General features: G+C 44.1%; 1 protein-coding gene and 1 long non-coding RNA gene across 4 annotated transcripts in view; one reads left to right on the plus strand and one right to left on the minus strand.

Moving 5' to 3' along the window:
- Nucleotides 1-22,164, plus strand: part of LOC140460597 (uncharacterized) — a 621,333-nt gene that overhangs the window by 25,447 nt on the left and 573,722 nt on the right. The window contains exon 6 of one of the 2 annotated variants that reach the window (XM_072555212.1): nt 13,356-16,334. The exons of the other annotated variant lie outside the window; for it this stretch is intronic. Coding sequence (XP_072411313.1) covers nt 13,356-14,161 — 806 coding nt within the window. The 3' untranslated portion in view covers nt 14,162-16,334. Of the gene's footprint in view, nt 1-13,355; nt 16,335-22,164 lie in introns of those variants that run through there. 2 annotated transcript variants of the gene reach the window in all.
- Nucleotides 2,515-22,164, minus strand: part of LOC140460600 (uncharacterized) — a 163,620-nt gene continuing 143,970 nt past the window's right edge. For both annotated transcript variants that reach the window (XR_011954229.1, XR_011954228.1), the window contains one exon: nt 2,515-2,861. This is a non-coding gene — a long non-coding RNA (uncharacterized lncRNA). The remainder of the gene's footprint in view (nt 2,862-22,164) is intronic.

The following is a 22,164-nucleotide window of genomic DNA, read 5'->3' on the forward strand; positions in this document are numbered from 1 at the left end:
TATCAGTATCCAAATCTTGAATCAGACTGGTTCTATTTCCAAAATAGGAATTTATAAAATATTACATGGATTGACTGGCTGCAGATTGTGTTTTTTTGAGCAAAATTGAATGTATCTGCAAATATAATTCTGCCAATACAAATTCACCCCATAGAGTTGTGCGTGCATGAGAGAGTGTGATTGTGTGCATGTCAGTTTGTGCATGCGAGTGTGCATAAGACTGTGTGAACATTTGGTAAAGTGTGAGTGTGATGGAGTATAAGTTAGTAAGTGGGTGTGGGGGTGTGTGTACATGTATATGTCTGAGAGAGAGAGCGTGTGTATGAGAGAGGTATGAATAAAAGCGAGTGGTTGCGTTTTGCTAAAACAAGGGCAGGACTTGTACAGTTAATGGTAGGGCCCAGGTCATGTTGTAAAACAGAGACATGGGGGGAGTTAAGGTACATAGTTCTTTGAAAGTTGCATCACTGCTAGACAGGATGGTTAAGAAGGCACTCAGCAGCATTGCCTCCACTGTTCACACCATTGAGTTGGGACATCTTGTTGAGGTTGTACAGAATGTTGGTGAGACCACTTTCCGGGTACTGAGTACAGCTCTGGGTGACCCTGTAAGAGGAAGAATACTATTAGAGAGGGTTTGGTAAAGATTTACCAGGACTGGAGGGTTTCAGTTGCAAGGAGAGGCTGGGACTTTTTTCACTAGAACACAGGAGGTTGAGGGGTGCGCTCATTGAGACTTATAAAATCATGGAGTGGAGATAAGGTGAATAGAAAGGGTCTTAGTGTAGGGGAGCTCAAACTTGGGAGACATTTTTTTTAAGGTGTAAAGAGAGATGTAAAAGGAACCTGAGGAGCAACGTTTTGACAGAGGGTGGTTTACATGAGGAATGAACTTGCTGAGGAAGTGGTAGATGCAGGGACAGTTACAACGTTTAAATGACATTTGGATGGGTACATGAAACGAAAGGTTTAGAGGGATATGGGCCAAATACAGGCAAGTGGGACGAGTTCAGTTTGTGAATCAGTGGATGATTTGGACCAAAGGGTCTGTTTCTGTGCTATATATCTCTCTGAACCAGAAGTGATCTTATTGAAATCAGTAGAATTCTGAAAGGGGCTTGACAGGATAGATGCAGATAAAATGTACCTTTGTTGGGGAGGGTCACAGAATCCTGACAATGTGAAAGTAGGCCATTTGGCCCATCTATTCCACATTGGCCCTCCATATTGCTACCCATCCATACACACCCCCTTACTCCATATTTTCCATGGCTAATCCACCCTAACCTGCACATCTCTGGGCACTGTGGGTAATTTAGCACTGCCAATGCACCCTAATCTATAATTTACCTTCTCAAGAATATAATTTAAGTACAAAGCTTTTCTAAGAAAAATGTCAGTCTGACTGGACATTGGGACACAAATAGAATTCACACCTCTGTTCAAAAAGCTCTGCATTTCAATGGCATTTTTGAGAAGGTAATTAAAACCAAATTCTGGGATTAACAAACCAAAGAGCAGCAACCCATTCTAAAAAAAATGAAAGATTTAATCTAAAATTGTTTAATATATCACATTTCCATAATACTTGACTCCTTTGACTATAAATTCCGTGATCATGATCTCATTCTCCACAACCACCTGATGAAGGAGCGGTGCTCCAAAAGCTAGTGCTTCCAAATAAACGTGTTGGATTATAACCTGGTGTTGTGATTTTTAACTTTGTCCATGGAAACTCAGGAGTTGTGGGACTTGTAACAGTTGTCATTTTGTGATGTGTTCCAAGTGAAATTTATCCTCTGCTCAGGCACAGGTGAACAGTGTGTTCTTTGACTTTGTGGATGACCAGGCTAGCAGTTATTAAATGCTTCTGTTAACCAGCAGAAGCAAACTGTAGATCAGCAATCGTTACTCAATAGTCCTGGTAATCCTGTTGGGTCAACAGAGAGAGAGAGGGAGAGGATGTCACATCTAAAGTGCATACAGAAAAGTTGTTTTGCTTGTTCAGTCAGTTGAGTTGGTTCTGCACTCAGATGAGAGTAGATACTGCTTTTAATGGATCATAATTAAACACTATGATGGAATACCTTAATTTCAAGGAATGCTGAAAGGGCAAATTGTCCTGTAACCTTGAAGAGAACCTTGGATAACCCAACTGAGACATTTTTACTGATAGCTCCATAATCATTTTACTGCTGGATTTATTTTCAGGGCAAATAATTTCTGGCAGAAAATTTCTATCCTGGGAAGGCAGGGAAATTTAAAGAAAAGGCTGTTAAAAGCATTTTAACTGTGGCCCCACGAGCTCTCGTGGGACAGTGCATTTGCATAAACATTTCAGAGAAATTCTGTCTAACTGTTGGACTGAAAACAGTTTCCCCATTGAATGTTAAACAGCTATTGAGAACATTGCACATTATAAAGTGCGTTCTTGAGGAACGGAGGAGGATTGAACTTGCCAACGTGAAGCACATTTTGCAGAGAGAGGAAATTTCTCAGGATTGAAGAGGTTGATAGAAGTCAACAATTGTCAATTTATTTCATGAAAAGTACAGCTGGTATGGGGAGATGACTAGGGATCACAGAAGAGGAGTATCTGTAATGAGCACATAGAAACAAACCCTTCGGTCCAGGCCAACCAGATATCCTAAAGTAATCTAGTGATCCATTTGCCAGCATTTGGCCCATATCCCTCTGATTCCTTCCTTATTCATATCCCCATCCAGATGCATTTCTTTCTTCTTCGGAGAATACTTGGGTGAGAGCCAAGATATTGCTATTGCTCATCCTTTCCGCACTGTGCCTAACCTTCCCTTCGTGCTAATTGTAGCTGGAGAAGCCTGAAATCTGAAAACGATTTCCTGAAAAAAAAACATTGATTCGAGGTTGAGCTCAGTGATGGATTTTCTAAAGCTTTGCTATTGTAGTTTTCAATTTGACAAAAAAAAATTCAGTCATTAATGTCCAAGACAGAGTAGATATTCATTTAAGATATAATTGAGATATATATGTTCTTTACAATGTTTTTCCTTCATTACCAGTGATTGCCTGTCATTTGGTACATTGAGCATCATCTTTTTGTGATTCAACAGATATGATTTGAATTGAATTCTGTAAGATGGTTTTGTATTTTATTTAACTTTGTGTTAAAGATTTCCTTTTCATGACTTTATTAAAATATCTTAATGTATTATAATGAAGCAGCTAATTTATTCTGAAATTATTTCAATTAGTTGGTCAATTGCCAAATAATAGCTGCATAACTGTTGTAAATATTGACACCCAGGAAAGCTATTTTGTTTAATATATCTTATCAAAACTATAAAATTGTTTTTCATAGGAAATAAAATTTGCAGTCTTTTATTAAATGGTTGAAAGTAACTTTGCACTTAATTGCTCCGTTTGGGATTAAACATTGTGACTTTGATAAAAATAATCTTTCAGAGTTTACGGTGAGTGTATTAACAAACAAATGTTGCCATTTGCTCTTGAATTACCTCAAGCTCAATTTGAAATTCTTGAATGAGTTGAATAAGGGGTACACAGTGAATATTTATTGGCAGTGCAGAGAATTTCAGCAAAGTGCAATGTATTTGGTTAAACAAGATATGTAGCTCTCCTGATAACTTTGTAATTCTTTGATATTTTATTTGTCAGTGCTCGTGCCCAAACATCCTAAAAAAAAAACGTTTTGGCATTTGGTGAAGTTGTGAATTTTCAATCTGTTTCACAATTAAATGACACAACCAATCTAAAGATTAAATACATATCACCATCTCTTTGCCGTTGTTATAATAGAAAGTCAACATGTAGAATCGCCAATGAAACATAAACCGTGGCTGCTCTTAATGTGGAAAGACTGAATATCAATTGAAATGATCAGAATTAGTAGACATGATGGCATTGTGCACAAACGGTGAGTAGTGGGAGTTCAGAATTTTTCTGATCACTTAATTCTGACACATGCAGTGATGGCAGCATCATAATCTGTTTTATTTGTTCATGGAATGAGAGGATCACTGGTAAAAACCAGTATTTTTCATCATCCCTTAATTTCCGTTGAATAGTGGGTGAGGATAAGATGAGGTTGAATTGCAAGGCCTACTGGCTTACACTGTCCCCTGACAAAACAGAGACTTTGGGAGGAGAACAAAAATTGGAAGTTTAAAATATTGATGCTCCCATTTATCTCTCTCAAAAGGCAGTTGTTTGGTCCATCAAATTTGTAATGGCTCTTTTTATAGAGTCATAGAGATATACAGCACAGTATTCTTCCAATAACAGAGTGACCAGACCTGTACTCAGTACTCTAGAAGTGGCCTCACCAATATCCTGTACAACCTCAACATGCTCGTTTACGCAGTGGTGTGAACAATAAAGGCAATGGTGCTAAATACCTTCTTAACCACCCTGTCCACCAATGATGCAACTTTCAAGGAACGATGTATCTGAATGCCCCTCCACACCGACATTTCTCTGTTTCACAACATGATCCAGGGCCCGACCATTAACTGTACAAGTCCTGCCTTTCCTTGTTTTAGGAAAATGCAAGCCCTCCCCTTTATTCATACCTCTCACAGCTAACCGATGAAGCAGCAGTGTTCCGAAAGCAAGTGCTTCCAAATAAACCTGTTGGATTATAACCTGGTGTTGTGTGAATTTTAACTTTGTCCACCCCAGTCCAATACCAGCTCCTCCATATCGTTTCTAGTGAATACAGCCCACCCCTCCCGGTGCTGCCAGTAAGCTTTACAACGCTGATGTAACAACACAGTACCTGCGCTCCTGAAACGTTTACAATTTCTAACGATACTAGCTCCTCATTCACTGCTCCATCTGATACACGACATTGGAAACTTAGTGCAGGAGCCTGAAAGAAATGAGGAGCTTTAAAACAAAAACCTCCTGGAGCTCAAAGCTTTTAATGAGAGCTTGAGCCTGGCGGTAAGTTCAGGTAACCTTTATTATGACACAACTTTGTTACAGCTTCCAATTCCCCAGTAAAAGCCATGGAAAATGTTGCTGCTTTTTAAACAACTCTGGGTCAAAGTGCGCATACATCACCCCACCTTACTTCCTTTACTACTGGTTACCACCAAGTTGTCCCTTTGTAATTGGAACCTTGGTACAACCTTAATCCAGAGGAAGTCTTACCTCACTCAGCAATTTCAACCCAGACCCTATCTCCATATAAGACTCTCCCAGCCCATCTGCTGGGGGAGGGTGGTTGGAGATTTGGGACAGTGTAGAGTCAACAAGACTGCTGTGGGTCTGGAGTCACCTGTCAGTGAGACCAGGTAAAGGATACAGCTCGGGTGACTGAGTGAATCCTTTCCTCAAAAGGATGTGAGTGAATGAGATGGGATTCACCCCCCCCCCCCCCCCCCAAACCATGAAAATGGTTTCATTTATAGATTCTGAACTCAAGGTTTCCGACAGAATTCCAATTCCACCAATTGCCACAGCGGAATTCATACCTGGGAGTCCCCGGAACTGGGTTGATAGTCCAGTCAATAATGGCACTCGGCCATCACTCCTTCCCGAGTGCGGGAAGGTCTTTACTCGGGCCTCCACCCTGCTGACCCACCAGCGGGTCCTCACTGGGGAGAGGCCCTTCAGTCGCTCAGAGTGTGGGAAGGGTTTCACCCACTCCTGCCACCTGTGGAGGCACCAGCGAGTTCACGTGCCATTGCAGGGGGTGTCAAAAATAGTTATGGGGGAAGGCAAGAAATTTTTTAAAAAAAATATATTCATTCAAAACTGTTTCAAATCTCTCACAACACCTCTATATACAAAAGAGAACAATACCAAAATACAAAAAAATAGCAGTACGAGAATATCATATTGTGATACTATTAATAATGAGCTACCTATTATTTTACTAGAACAAACTTAGCTTAAACTAAACTACAATCAAATTGAATAAAAATAAAATAAAAAATAATTTAAGTTAATTTGAATTCTATCACATTACTTTATTCTATTTTGCTCACCACACCTCTATTAAGGCTCCCATCCATTGGAGCACCAGTTATTGTACCCGTATTCTTTTCACCTAGCCTTGCCCTCCCAGGACCCCATGAGCGCCCACACTGATTCCCACAGCTATACCACAGCTCTAATTGATACTGCTGATCAGTCTGCATCAATATAATTTAGAAAGGGCTGCCACGTCTTGTAAAACTACTGTTTTGTGGTGCACCATATTTGTGAGGTCATCTTGGGGGTGATGTTCCATCACTAGCATATGCCACCACATAAGCCCTGGGGGTTTTTCTGACGTCCAATTAATTAAAATGTTCTTCCTTGCACAGTGCGTAAGAATGTTACACAGTCTGTTCCTGTGTTCTCTGACAGAAGGCAAATTTGGCAACGCCAGAAGAAGAAATACCGGATTCACTTTAACTTCAATCCCCCAGGATGTCCTTCAGCTCCCTTACTATAGCACTCCAGCATCTCTGGATCTTACAACATGACCAATAGCAGTGTGTGAGTGCCTATACTAATTTTACATTTGGGACACCCTGGTGATGCTCCTCTCTTGAACTTAGCTAGCTTCTCTGGCTCCACATAAGCCCTGTGTAAAATTTTCAATTGCATGCCCTGTGCTGTTACATATTGAAATTTTCCTGATATTTTCCCATATATCTTGCCATAGTTCTAATGAAATATCCTATCCTAGCTCCTGATTCCACATCCGAGACAGTCCCTCCACATCCCCTTCTGTAAATGATACAACGTACTAACTGAAAGAGCGCCTGTACACCAGAGTACTCTTTACTCCACATGTGACCTGTAATGCTGAGCCAGGAGTGTGATCTTCCTCTGTATTTAATCCCTTAGCTGAAAGTACCGGAAAACATCCCTATTAGACAATGCATAGTTCTGACTTAGCTGGCTAAATGACATCAAGACCTAACCCTCGAATAAATCTTCCCTACAGAAAATTCCCTTATTCTCCCATGACTTAAAGCCGGAGTCCATTGCCCCAGGTTTAAATCCTTGGGCTGCCACCAGTGGGGTAATCAGCGAGGTCTTCAGCCAATTACCCTTGTCTTGCCTCATTATCCTCGGGCTTTCACTGTTTTTAAAATGATTGTACTCTTACACTGCTCAGTCTCGGATTTCATCTTATCAATGAATATTAGATTAACGAGGGGACATCTTGACTGCAATGTTTCAATGTCAAGAAAAATCGACCCCGAGTCCCCCCGTACCCAGTCACCCACATATGCTAAGAAAGCGCTTATTTGATATCTCTTCAAGTCCAAAAGGTCCACTCCGCCTCACCCTGTGAGAGCTGCAATTTGGTAAACTTAATTAGGGGGCACATGTGACACCAAATAAAAGAACCCAGCCAACCATTGAGCCTCAGTAATACTCATCTGGGTAACAACAACGGGAGCATTCTCATGGCGTACAACAGGCGAGGAAGAGCATTCATTTAAATCAGAGATATTCGGCTTAACCATGATAACGGTAATCCGTCCCACCTCTGCAAAAATTGCTTTATCCTCTGCAGTAATTGTACATAGTTAGCTTTATACAGCTGGTGGAAGGCAGGGGTAATAGAAATTCCCAAATACAAAAACCCTTTTGACGACCATCTAAACAGGAACTACATTCCATCCTTCAGATCAGGCACCTCCACAAATTCAGAATAGGCACCTCCCCACCCCATCGGCATGGCTTCTGATTTTGTAAAGTTGATCCTGCAGCCCGAAAAACTGCCAAATAAATTAATTGTTTGAATCAATCGAAGAACGGACTCCTCCAAATTGGCCAAGAACAAAAGGACATCATCAACATATAGGGTAATCTTATGTTCCCCCATTCCCACTCCTGGCCCCACTATTTCAGGGTCCTTCCTGATAGCCTCAGCTAACAGCTCAATTGCCAAGGTAAATAGCAGCGGTGAAAGGACGCCCCTGTTTACTACCTCTCCCAGGATTAAAGTTATCTGACTTAGTGCCGTTTGTGATGACTGCTGCCTTAGGATCATTATACAACACTAGCAAAGGTTGTCCCCAGACCAAAGCGCTTGAGGACCCCAAACAGGTATAGCCATTCTATCTGGTCAAATGCCTTTTCTGCATCTAGGCAGGCCACTAAACCCAGGATCAACCTTTGCTGGCATACCTGCACCATGTTCAGTACCCTCCTGATATTGTTGGAGGAGCTACGGCCATAACAAAGCCCATCTGATCTTCTTTCACAATACAGAACAACACCTTTTCCAACCTCAGGGCCAGCGTCTTGGGTAGAATTTTAAAATCTACATTCAACAGTGAAATGGGTCTGTATGAAGCACATTCTTTGTGCTCTTTCCCCTTCTTTAAAATGAGGGAGATATTAGCTTCCCTAAGAGAGGGCGGAAGATAATCCTGTGCATATGAATAGCTATACATCCCCAGAGGTAGCTCCACCAACACATTTATGAATTCCTTATAGAATTCACTTGGGAATCCATCTGACCCCAGTGCTTTGCCACCTTGGAGATGTTTTATTGCTTCATGCACCTCCTGTATCGTCATAGGCCCATTCAACAGGAAACCTGTTCCGCGTTTATACTAGGGAGGTGCAGGATCTCAAAAAAGGCCTGCATTCTCGCTGTACTGTGTTCATCTCCCTCTGACTGATATAACTCTGCAAAGTATTCCCTCAATCTAACATTAATCTTCTTTAACTCACGAGTAACTGTGCCAGCCTTCTCTCTAACAGACATAATAGATTGAGAAGCATTTTTCTTTCTAGTGAGATATCTACGTGGCTTATCTTCAAATTCAAACAATCTTTGTTGCGCAAAGCAGACCTTTTTTTCCCTAGTGTGTGCAATGAGTTGGGAGCAGCCCGGAGAGCTGCAGCTTGACCAGTGAAGTCCTATTATAATATACTTCCTCAGCTTTCTGCAGACGGGTCTCCAACACTGTTGTTGCTCCTTCCTCTGCGTCCTTCTAGTCATTGAATAAAAAATAATCACGCCTCATAAATATGGCTTAGTGGCCTTCTACAGTATTTCCGAATTACTGGCCGTACCCGAGTTGATATCCCAGAAGGCTCTGAACTCCTGTGATTTACTCAACAAATTTGCTATCCCTTAACAGGAATGGGTCCATGCACCAATGCTGTGCATCCATTCCACCACTCTTGATTTTACCTTCAAAATACACTGGCACATGCTCCGACAGCTATATTGCCAATTTCACAAGCCAATGTTCTGTCCAAGTAATCCAATGGCATTAAAAAGTGTCAGTTCCCATGTGGTACTTGTGTGGTTTGGAAGAGAAAGTAAAGTCTCTTCCATTAGGGTGGAGATGTCTCCACACATCCACTAATCCCAACTCCTCACACATGTCCACCAACTGCTGAGATTGCGCGGGTGTACCTGCCTGGCCCCTTGGCACCCTGTCTACCTCGGGATCTATTAGGCGATTAAAATCCCCTCCAATGACCATGCGGCATACCCCAAGACTCATTAATTTTGCAACTGCATCAATTATAAATTTAAGAGGGTGCACCGGGGGGACAATACACATTCAGGACGCCATACTCTTCTCCATGTATTAGAGCTTTAAGAATGACGGACAGTCCATGTTTGTCCTTAATTTGCTCAATTACCTGGAAAGGGAGGTTCTTCCTTCTTACCAGTATAGCCACTCCTCTACACTTGGAGCTAAAGGAGGAGAAGAATACCCTATCATAACCTCCTTGCTGCAGTTTCAGATGTTCTTTATCAGTTAAATGTGTCCACCCTTTCCCTCCTGAGGCTTGACAGCACCTCCTTTCTTTTTAATGGGGGAATGGCTCCCTTTTACATTCCAAGTGCACCACCTGAACGAATCAGTAGCCATGGTCATCCAGGGCAGCCCATGGTTTCCCATGAGGAGGAAGCTTATCCGAGGTGCAGTGAGCAACAAAGACATTAACTCTATAAAGTCTAAAAACTGCTCCTATTAAAAACTACGATAAATAAAAATCTAACTACCACATATAACTGAAGCAAACGCTCAAATAACCCCCAATTATGTAGAGATCTCTTCCCCCCCCTCCCCAAACCCCACCATTGCCACCATCCTGGCTCCTTTCCACTGAGGCTGTGCCCCAAACACCAGGCAGTTCACAGATTGAAAAAAAACATGTTATTTACATTCTGAGAGTTAACATGGCTACCCATCTCCCCACACCCCTTCTCCATACATCTTAAGTACAGGTATAGCCACCCACAATCCAAAAACAAAAGGACAGCAGTAAAAAAAAGGCCCCAGACAATACGTAACTGACCGATATACTAAATAATTCCAGTTTTTTGTCAGGGCAGTACGTATAAAGCAGAGAACCACAAAAAGGGGCAAAAAGGTAGCATTGTCTGTAATGATGTCCCTCCCGCCTTCACCCTGACTCGATTTCTTTAATTCAGAGAATTCGCAAAGTCCATCGCCTTTTCTGCTGAATCAAAATTATATACCGTCCCTCCATGAGTGAAACGCAATCAGGTCAGGGACCTCAAGGAATATTGTATGTTCAGATCCCTTAATTTTCTCTTCACTTCATCAAATGCCCTTTTCTTAATCCAGGCTCCTGAGAAGTCCTGAAAATATATTATTCTTGACCCTTTGTGCATTAAAGTCTGTGGACCTCTTCCCAGTCTTCTTGCTGTTTCAATCACTAACTGTTTTAACTTTGTAATGCAGGAGGCGCACTAGGACCATGTGGGGCTGCTGGTCCGACCTGGACCTGAGCATTTCGATCCGGTGGGCCCGCTCCACACACAACAGGCCCGACTCCAACTCCAGACCCAGGAATCCAATAAGGTCTTTGCCTTCGTCACATTCCGGAAGACCCAGGAACTGTAAGATTTTTCTTCTATTTTAGTTTTCCAGGTCGTCCACATGCTCCTGAAGGACCCGAACCTGGTCTTCCAGCGTTCAGATCCTTCCTCCTGAGACCTCCTCCACGGTCTCCGATGCCACGGTCCTCTCCTCTGCTGCCTATTCTCTTCGGGCCAACATTTGAATTTCCTGTTCATGCTTTTTCAGCGTGGCAGATAATGGTTCCACCGCTGCTTCAATCTTTTCTCAGAGTTTGGCAAACTCCGAGAGTAACTGCTGCTGCCCCATTAAATCCAAAGGGACTGCCCTGGGAGTTTGAGCATTGGCTCCAGGCTCCCCCAATGCAGTAGGGGAGTGCCCTGCAGGCTGCACCCCTGTCGGCTCCTTTCCTTCATTTGCTTTCATTCTGGTCCTAAAGCTGTCAAACCACAATTATAGCAGCTCCAGACGTTCAGTAAGTTCATGTTAGCAATTCTTTTCTCCTACAGATGGTTAATGAGGTGGGGGGAGGGGTAAAAGTCCACATTGCCGGTGGTATGAAACAGAGCCCTCCACAGCAGACCACTTAAACCACCGCCATCTTGGATTTCCGAGAAAATGGTTTTAAGACCAGTACAGAACAGCTACAGGGTCATACAGCACAGAAACAGACCCTTTGGTCCAACTAGTCTATGCTGACTAATTTCTCAAACCCAACCAGTCCCATCTGCCAATGATTTGCCTATATACCTCCGAAACTTTCCTATTCATGTACTTTTCCAAATGTCTTTTAAACATTGTCACTGTACATGCATCCACTTTCCTCTGGACACTCATGCCACACACAAACCACTCTCTGTGAGAAAAACATGGAGCTCTTCATGTCTTTTTAAAATCTTTCTCCTCTCCCCTTCAAACTTTGCTCCCTAACCTTGAAAGCCCGACCCCAGGGGAAGGACACCTGCCTTTCACCTCATCTGTAACCCTCATGATATTATAATCCTCTATAAGGTCACCTCTCAATCTCCTCTGCTCCAGTGAAAGAAATCCTAATCTATCCACCTGGCTGTAGATATATTCATATCCACTTATGATCTGTTCAATGCTGGTGCAGGCTCAAATGGCCAAGTCCTGCTCCCAATTCTCTCACTCTGTATCCAGGACAGCATTGGGAGATTGGGAAAGGGGAGGGATAGATATCTTGTTTGTTTTTATTTTTAAAATGCACTTGATTCCCACAAATAAAATCAACAGGTACAAGTACAGCACATGCAGTATTCCTCATTGCAGCTTCAAGGTTTTGTGTCCTCTCCTTCTGCATTGGCTGCAGCACATTCGGCTTCTTCCACCCCCCACCCCCCCATCCCCGCCCTGAGCCGTTGATGCTTTCATTGTTTATAAAATCAAGAGAGGGATGGATGGGGTAAATAGACAAGGTCTTTTCTCTGGGAGTGTAGAACTATAGAGTAATAGGTTAAGGGTGAGGTGGCCTGGGGAGGGGGCGAGGGATTTAAAAGGAACCTAAGGGGCAATTCATGCAGAAGATGGCGCGTGTAAGGAAAGAGCTGCCAGAGGAAATAGTAGATGCTGGTATAATTATGACACATTTAAAAGGCATCTGGATAGGTTTATGAATAGGAAGGGTTTAGAGGGATATGGGCCAAATGCTGGGAAATGAGACCAGATTCGGTGAGCATATCTGGTCAGCATAGACCAGTTGGACCAAAGGACCTGTTTCTGTGCTGTATATCTGGATGACTCTGGTTTGCCACGCCAGTCTGTTCAATTTCTCTCTGGTGTCGTTGCCTTGATGTCTCATTCCAAAACTCCCCCACCCCCGTGGGGGCACATTAACCATTTTGTGTCTGATTGGTTGTCAAGCTGCATTGCAGGTTCATCCTGAATTTACACATTATATTTTTGCTTCCAAAAATCAGACCTGCTCACTCTCAACAGTATCCCAATGTCGTGGAAGATATTAATTTTCAGGTGGAGGTATCCAAAATTCAGAGAGGTGTCAGTTGTGACTGTTTTGCTCTTCTGTCCCTGTCAGATCCTGAATCAGCACTTTGAGGAGAATTAGAATGGAGTTAGAACAGAGGGAGAGAGAGAGATGGTGCTTTCAGTTTTGTGGACTGACAGTGATGACTTTTGTAATCTCTTTTCAGAGTATTTGATCTGAAGATGAAGTATCAAAATCAACAGATGAAAGGCTTATGCCTGAACCATTGACTCTCCTGCTCCTCAGATGCTGCCTGACCCGCAGATTTCGACTCTGATTCTCCAGCATTTGTGAGTCACTCAGTCCATCGGGACTGCAACACTTTTCAACTGTGATCCAATTGGTTCCTGTTTCAGTACGTTTTCAGCATCAGTGGGACTGGAAGAGAGACACTACTGTTACAGCAACGCACTGAGTGTGGAGCCTGAATCAGTTATCTGGCCTGGAAAGAGGAATTCAAGGCAGGGAGGGGACATTCACGCGTTTGTTTGGAACTGTAGCTTCGGCCATGGAGAAACCATGGAAGTGTGGCGACTGCGGGAAAGGCTTCCGTGTCCCGTCTGCCCTGGTGACACATCGGCGCAGTCACACCAGGGAGGAGCCATTCTCCTGTCCTGAATGCGGGAAGGCCTTCAGTGATTCCTTTGCCCTGCTGAGGCACCGACGGGTGCACACAGGGGAGAGGCCCTTCAGCTGCCTCAAGTGTGAGAAGGCCTTCAGTGATTCCTCTGCCCTGATGAGGCACCGACGGGTGCACACAGGGGAGAGACCCTTCAGCTGCCCCGATTGTGGGAAGGTGTTCACTCGCTCCTCCCACCTCGTGATTCACCGGCGGGTCCACACTGGGGAGAAGCCCTTCCCCTGCCCCAAATGTGGGAAGGCCTTCAGCGATTCCTCTGACCTGCTGGCCCACCGGCGGGTCCACACTGGTGAGAGGCCATTCACCTGCTCTGTCTGCAGGAAGTGCTTTACACGCTCTTCCGACCTGCTGAAGCACCGGCGGGTCCACACTGGGGAAAGGCCCTTCAGCTGCTCTGAGTGCGGGAAGGGCTTTACCCAGGCCTCCCACCTGCTGACACACCGGTGGGTCCACACTGGGGAGAGGCCATTCACCTGCCTCGAGTGCGGGAAGGGCTTTGCTGTCTCCTCCACTCCACTGACGCACCAGCGGGTCCACACTGGGGAGAGGCCGTTTGCCTGCCCCGAGTGTGGGCAGAGGTTCACAATGTCCTGCAGCTTGAACAAGCACCAGCGGAGCACCAATGCTCCCAACAATCAGATTCTGCCGGTAACGCTGCTGAGGGTCACCCCCAGGACTGAACCTCCTGCCCTTTCTGACAGTGGGGTGTAGTGGGAGAGTTGGTAGGCTTTTTTGTTTTCTACTGGGGGAGTGGAGGGGGAAGGGGGGTGGTGGCTCAGTGGTTAGCACTGCTGCCTCATAGCGCCAGGGACCCAGATTTGATTCCATCCTCAGGGTGACTGTCTGTGTGGAGTTTGCATGTCATTCCCCCCTGTCTGCGTGGGTTTCCTCTGCGTGTTGCAGTGTGTTCCCAAAGTCCAAACGTGCGCATGTTTGGGCGAATTGGCCAAGCTGAATAGTCCCATAGTGTTCAGGAATGTGTAGGTGTGGTGCATTAGTTAGGGGTAAGTACAGAGTGATAGGGTAGGAGAATGTGTCTGGGTGAGTTACTCTTCAAAGGGTCGCTCTGAACTTGTTGGGCAGAAGGGCCCATTTCCACACTGCAGGGATTCTATGATTCTGTGAACATTGCTTCCAGTGGGCGCTGCTGCTCATTGAGCCCAGGACCCGCACAAACCTAAGTTCACAAGACCATTAGAGCAGAAGTTAGGATATTTTGACCCATCGAATCTGCTCCACCATTTGTTAGAGACAAAATAAAAAAAACTGCAGATGCTGGGATCTAAAATAGACAAACAGGAGGCTGGGCACAACAAGGCAGGCAGCACCAGGAGGTGGAGAAGTCAGCATTTCAGGTATTATCCCTCAGGACTGAAGAAGGGCTCTACCCGAAACGTTGACATCTCCATCAGAAATGATTTATCAGGATGTTGTTAGAACGAGAGGGCATAGGTTTAGAGTGAGAGGGGAAAGATTTAAAAGGGACCTAAAGGGAAAACTTTTCATGCAGAGTGTGGTGCGCGTATGGAATAAGCTGCCAGAGGAAGTGGAGGAGGCTGATAGAATTACAGAATTTAAAAGACATTTGGTTGGGGACATGAAGAGAAAGGGTTAGAGGGATTTCGGCCAAGTGCTGGCAAATGGGACTAGATTAATTTAGAATATCTGGTCAGCGTGGACGAGTTGGACTGAAGGATCTGTTTCCGCGCTGTACCTCTCTATGACTACCGGTCCTGATGTAAGTTTAGAATTGAGTAACTTTGAATTATTCAATCTTGTCGAATTCACCTCCTGAAAGGTTTCAAATGAACCCCTCCAAGCGATGTGACTTAACTACGCCGAGTTGGATAAAGTATCCCATCAAGTTCAACATGAATGCGCAGTTGAAGAAGTCAGAAGTCACACAACACCAGGTTACACTCTGTAAATATTTTGCCCCACATCTTTTCTTCCATCTTTCTCCTCTCACCATAAAAACGCATCCTTGCTCTTGAAATTCACCCCCTAGGGAAGAGGCAGCTACCATTAAGCCAACTCTACCCCTCATGGTTTGAAAATATTGCCTCTCAACTTCCTCTGCTCCAGTGGAAAAACATCCCAGCCTATCCAGCCTAAATTCTGATTTGATAATAATGGCAGTGATGATTTTGGCTGTGTGTGTGTGTGAGTGTCAAGGATCTCTCATTTCTAAGCCAATGCTGTGCCTCTTAAGTTCACCTGATCTTAAAACGAATGGCACCCCATTCATTTAAAATGTCCATGTTTTCTGTGCAAAGTCTGTCCTGGTCAGGAAATAGGCATTGGTGTCTTATATTCCCGTAGACTTCTTGTGACGGGGTTCATATGCTCTGTTTTGAAATGTATGAGTAAATCTTCAGAACAAAAACTTAATGCAGCCTTTATTCATGTCTCATCATTAAAAACACTTTCTCCATTTCCAGATGTGATTGAGAAGCTTCGCCCAATCAATCTTTGACTGATAATAGCATTTGTCAGGCTTTTGAAAGTCACTGCAGCTCTGTCACAGCACAGGGGAGGGCTCTTTCAGACAGAACGCATCATGCAGAAAATTCTCCCACATTAGTCAAGCAAAGTTGACGTCTTTTAAGACATTGTGAAACTTGAAAGGGTTCAGAAAAGGTTTGGAAGGATGTTGCCAGGGCTGTAAGGTTTGAGCTACAGGGAGAGGCTGAATACGCTGGTACTATTTTCCCTGAAGCTTCAGAGTCAGCCAGAAACATCTGTTGAATCAGGAAACATCTCTTCCTGCAGCAGCTTCAGACAGACTGCTTGCTAAAACCCAAACCAGAGGAAAAGAATGGGACAACTGCCCTTTCATTGTAGAAGTGTTTTAGAAAATAAAATGTCAAACCCTTTTCCCTGATTGTTGCCTTAGCCAGTATCTGTTAACCATTAGTGAAATCCTTAATCCTAGACGAATGATAAGCTCTGCCTTTTACAACCCCTCCTGAAAATAAACCAAGAACAACATAATCTTCTTAAAGGAGCAGCATCATCACAACAGAAAGCACCTAAACTGAAACATTTGTATCAAAGGGCTGTACAGTTAGCAGGCCAAGACAACAGGTTTTCAATTTCACCAATCAATTTAAATCAGCCCCATTGGCTACCAAAAACTTATTAAATTTAAATCCTAAAGTTTTGACAACAGGACCAATCCTATCATAAAGAATTGGTGCTCTCAGTCATCTGTGTATTAGAGAAAGCATCATTTAGAAAAATAGAGAAGGACATTCCTGACAGAGGAATCGGAGGAGGCATCCCCGACAGAAGATGGCACAGAATATTCCAGAAGACACATAGAATTTAATCTCTCAGATTATAACCAGGCTATTTTGTGTTATCTGAGTGGGACATGTATTGATTGGAATAGCATACCAGAAGAATCTTGATTTATTCCAGAATACTCAGAAGTTAAGAAGGATTTGTTCAGTTTGTTAGTAATTTCGTTCATTTGTTCACCGTGAGAGTTGGTTAAATAAATTGCTGATTGTTGATTTTAAAGTGTCAGGGATTTACTTTTAACACTACAGCAGGTTACACCACTTATCACACTGACTTTACAGATTAAAGGGCAATGTGCCACTCTTTGGACTTTTCAGTTTGAGATCTTGGAAAGTTGGGGGGGTGGGTTCAGCCTTCGCTTTATAACAGTATTGATGACATTCTCTTGAAAGCAATGGAGTCAATATTAATCCCAGCCTCATGGTGTGGTTGTGGGTGAATCACCTTAATTTGGCTCCTGACTCAGAAACCGCACAGAGAATCAACTGCTGAAACAATGATCTGCACTTTATTGCACATAGCAACCACAAATAAAAGTTCAAGTTCATTCAGCTTCACCCCCCCAAACTTGGCTATCACCCAGTTGATGGCTGAATGTAACTGGGTTTCCACCGACAGTGCCCATCTCTGGAAGTGTCCAGGGGTTTGATGCAGTATTATTCTTCTAAGTACAGCTGCATTCTGGAGTTGAATTTTGGTGGCGGTTCCTCAATTTCAAATCTGTGGTGTGACTTTTTTTTAAGACTCTAACATCACCTCACATTGCTAAAGACCTCAGGTCTGTAGTTTACCTTCTTATCCTTGAAGGTTAGCTGTCTGTTTGAAACAGCCTGCCCTGCAATTAACCCCTCTATGTCAGGGCTTTCCTTCTACAGGCAGAATTAATTGTCCTTTTGTCACACCATTATTAAATAACATTATCTTACCTGTCCCAGGAAACAACTTATTGTGTTGCCTCCTTCTTCCCAGGGATGGTTAATAAGCCATTTATCGTATTGAATCTGCTCTGCCATTCAATCATGGCTGATATGTTTCTTCACCCCATTCTCCCTGTAACCTTTGAGCCCCTTGATACTCAAGAATGAGTGAATGGTGGAGCAGACTCAATGGGCTGAATGGCCTAATTTCACTTCCTGTGGTGTCAGTTTCTCGTCAGCCCTTTCGTTTCTCACTCCAGAAAGCGTTATTGTTGACTCGTGAAGTTAGGGAAGTTCTAGAGTTTACAGGTGCACACCACGCTCCTCTCTGCCTCCTCCTCAGCCTTCAAGTAAAGGGAAGACCTTTCAGAACAGAGATAAGGAGAACTTCAGAGAGTGATGTATCTATGGAATTCACTGCCCCAGAAGGCTGAGGAGGCCAGATCATTGAATATATTTAAGATGGGGATAACTAGGTTCTTGAGTATCAAGAGGATCAAAGGTTACGGGGAGAATGGGGTTGAGAAACTTATCAGCCATGATTGAATGGTGGAGCAGACTCAATGGGCTGAATGGCATGATTTCTGCTGCTATAGCCTTATGATATGCTGATGTGTGGAGGGGTGAGGATGGGGGAAAAGAGATAAAGAGAGGAATACAATTAAGGTGAAGCTGGATACAGATACATAGGAAATACAAGAATTGTATGATAAATTTCAGACCACATAGAAACACTAGCATACAGAGGAATTTGACCATATAGATCTCCAAAAGTGGCAACACAGGCGGGTAACGTGATCAAGAAGGCACACAGCACGTTTGCCTTGAGTGTAAGAGTTGGCGAGTTATGTTACAGCTATTTATTCCGGTCATATTCAGAATATTGCGTGCAGTTCTGGTCGCCACACTACCGGAAGGACATGGATGCTCTGGGAAGAGGGTATAGAGAAGGTTCACTAGGACATTGCCTCGTCTGGAGGTGTCATTATGAGAAGAGATGGGATAAACCTGGATTATTTTCACTGTAAAGATGGAGGCGGAGGGATGACCTCAACAAAATGTTGAGACACACAGATTGGCTGGACGGGGGCGGCATGGTGGCTTAATCATTAGCACTGATGCCTCACAGCACCAGGGAAACTGGTTCGATTTCAGTCTCAGGTGACTGTCTGTGTGGAGTTTGCACATTCTCCCTGTGTCGATATGGCTTTCCTCCGGTTTCCTCTCACAATCCAAATGTGTAGGTTAGGGTGCAATGGCTATGCTAAGTTACCCACTGCCCAGGGATTGGCAGGTTAAGTTGGATTGTCCGTGCTTAAGTTGCCCCACAGTGTTTAGGAATGTGAAAGTTAGGTACATTAGTCAGGGGGTAAATGTCGAGTAATAGGGGTAGGGAAATGGGTCTGTGTGGATTATTCTTTGGGTGTTTGGTGTTGGGCCAGATAGTCTGTTAGATACTTGGAGGCTTTCCCCCCCAGGGTGGAAAAGTCAACTACAACAGGGCACAGGTTCAAGGTGAGAGGGGGACAGTCTGGGGGAGAATTGAAAGGGAACACTTTTCACACAGTTGGATGGTGGATGCCTGGAATACACTGCCAGTGGATGTAGTGGAAAGAGGCACCTTAGCAACACTTAAGGTATATCTGGATAGACACATGAATGGGAGTTGAATACAGGGACAGAAACCACACATCGGCAAGAAATAGAAGGTCTAAGTTAGGATTAAGAATTGGCACAGGCTCGGGCGGGGAGGGGATAGGGGGTAAAGTGAACTTTCAAAAAGCAGGGGATACCTGTATGCTGATGAAGGGGTGGGTGGAGGCTCAGATGGAGCATAAACACTGACAGAGGCCAATTGGATCGACTGTGCTGGAGACTCAATGGGACAGAGACAAATGTATCTATTTCAGATCGACCTGCACTTCAGCTGCTTTTGTGGACTGTTTCCGTAGGGAAGGTGCAATCCCAGGCTGAGAGAGCGTCAGCCCCCACTAGAAGTAAAGTGGGTGAGAGCGCGATAAGTCTGCATAAAGGAACCCCTTACCCCTCCCACTTCACCCACTAAACAAGGTTCAAGATGTGACTCTCAGCAGCTGTAACAGCAGAATCCAACCCGAAACCGTGCGCCATCTCACTTGTGAAGTTGCTGGTGTCTCCACAAGTTGCACGACTGGGTGAAGCCCTTCCCACACACTGGACAGGTGAACGGCCGCTCCTTGGTGTGGATGCGCTGGTGTTTGTGCAGGGTGGAGGAATCGCACAAGTCATTGCTCCACATGGGACAGGTGAACGGCTTCTCCCCAGTGTGGACACGGAAGCTGAGCAGCAGGTGATCCGACTGGGTGTAGCCCTTCCCGCACACGGAGCAGGAAAACGGTTTCTTCCCGGTGTGGATCCGCTGGTGCGGCAGCAGGTGGTGTGACTGAATGAAGTCCTGCCCACACACGGGGCAGATGAACGGGTTCTTGCTGGTGTGGACACACTGGTGGGCCAGGAGGGAGTGTAACTGAGTGAAGCCTTTCCTGCACTGAGTGCGGGTGAACAGCCGCTGCCCCGTGTGCAAACGCCGATGAATCTCCAGCTCAGATGGCGAAGGGAAACCATTCCCACACTCCCCACATTTCCACGGTTTCTCCATGGTGCAGGTGCCCTCATCTGTCTCAGACCTTAACAATCAGTTGAAAACTCACTCACGCTTACAGCATATGTGTGGTGTTACTGGTGAACCCTCCGATAATTGGAACACTCTCATTCAGTCTGTAAAGCTTGTTCCACTCACTACTCTGGTGTGTGGGTATGTGAGACTCTGAGTTTCCAGTCACACTGACGTTTAAAACCTAACTAAGCAGACAGACCTTCTCCCCTTTGTTTTCAAGGCCATCAATATCCAAGTCCTCGTGAATCAAGTGACTTGTCAGACTTTAATGTGATGTTTGGTCTGAGATTTCTGCCACCAAATTCTTCTCTTGGAATATTCCTGTGAAGTGATTGCAAAGGTCATCACAGTCAGTCCATGATAGAAAATCTGAACGTAATTCTAGTTACTGTGGAACATTCTTTCCTCTCAATCCCAAAGATCTTTGTGTAGATCTATATGTAACTGTAAACCAACACGGTTATGGGGCAGACTGCATACCTCCACGAAGAGTTCACATGGACTCAAGTTGCTGAATGGACCTCTGTAGTGCAGTATTGACACTCTTACTGAAGATCTACAATATGCTGCAGTACGATATTACAAGCCCAGAAACAACTGCAAATCAGACAAGGTCTTTTCAGAAGTTGGACCATGAACTTCTGAAGCTGCTGCTGCTCTTCCTCTCTCTCTGATTGAAGATTGATCTTCACCCAGACTGCAACTTCCTTCCTCTGTCCAAATATTTGTGAACACAGCCCTTTTTTTGAAGGATGGCATGTTTCCTGATCATCACAGTTAAAGGGGTGTCTTCCCCCTGATATGCAAAGGGACAGTCAGTCAGGGGAGGGCAGGGTCACGTCTTGTTGTTGTTGTGTGGACTCTGTGACAACTGCAACAATTCATCCCAACTCCTGTACTCAGTGCTCTGACTGATGAAAGCAACCATGCCAAAAGTCTTCTTCACCGCCCTGTCTACCAATGACTCCACTTTCTAGGAGCTATGAACCTGCACACCTACATCTCTTGGTTTGAAATACTGCATATGAAACAGATTTGGTGCTTGTTGGTATGTGTTATTATTTGGTGCTTATCTCGACTCTAATTCGGTATTTTATACTGAATTCCATGACTGATGAAGGCCAGTGTGCCCAACAATTTCTACCTGTGACTCCATTTTCAGAGAACTGTGAACCTGTACTCCAAGATCCCTCTGTTCCACTACACTCCTTAAGGTCCTGCCATTCACCATGAAATTCCTACCTTGATTTGACTATACAAAATGTAAGACCTCACACTTATCTATATTAAACTCCATTTGCCATTAACCTTAAACCTATGCCCTCTAATTTTGGACTCCCCTACCCCAAGGGAAAAGACTTTGCCTATTTACCCTACCCATGCCCCTCATGATTTTATAAATGTCTTTAAAGTCACCCCTCAGCCTCCAAAGCTTCAGGAAAAATAGCCCCAGTTTATTCAGCCCCTTCCTGTCGCTCAAACCCTCCAACCCTGGCAGCATCCTTGTAAATGTTTTCTGAACCCTTTCAAGTTTCACAATACCCTTCCTGTAGCAGAAAGCACAGAATTGCATGCAGTATTGCAACAATGATGGAACCAATGTCCTCTCTGAAGAGGATTTTAAAACAATATTTATAACTACAAGCAAATCAAGTTAGTTGGACATGACTTTCCCATAGCAGTTTATTTTGGTTGTCCTTCATTAACCTATGCTTTATAATATATATGAAAATATTTTGAGGGATGGGATTGCTGCTAGAATGTCCAACATTTGCTCACCATCCATCATGGCCTTTGGACCGAGCAATTGGCTACATGCTAGAAGGCAGTTGAGT

Source organism: Chiloscyllium punctatum, chromosome 36, assembly GCF_047496795.1.
Source record: "Chiloscyllium punctatum isolate Juve2018m chromosome 36, sChiPun1.3, whole genome shotgun sequence".
In the NCBI taxonomy this organism is placed as follows: Eukaryota; Metazoa; Chordata; class Chondrichthyes; order Orectolobiformes; family Hemiscylliidae; genus Chiloscyllium; species Chiloscyllium punctatum.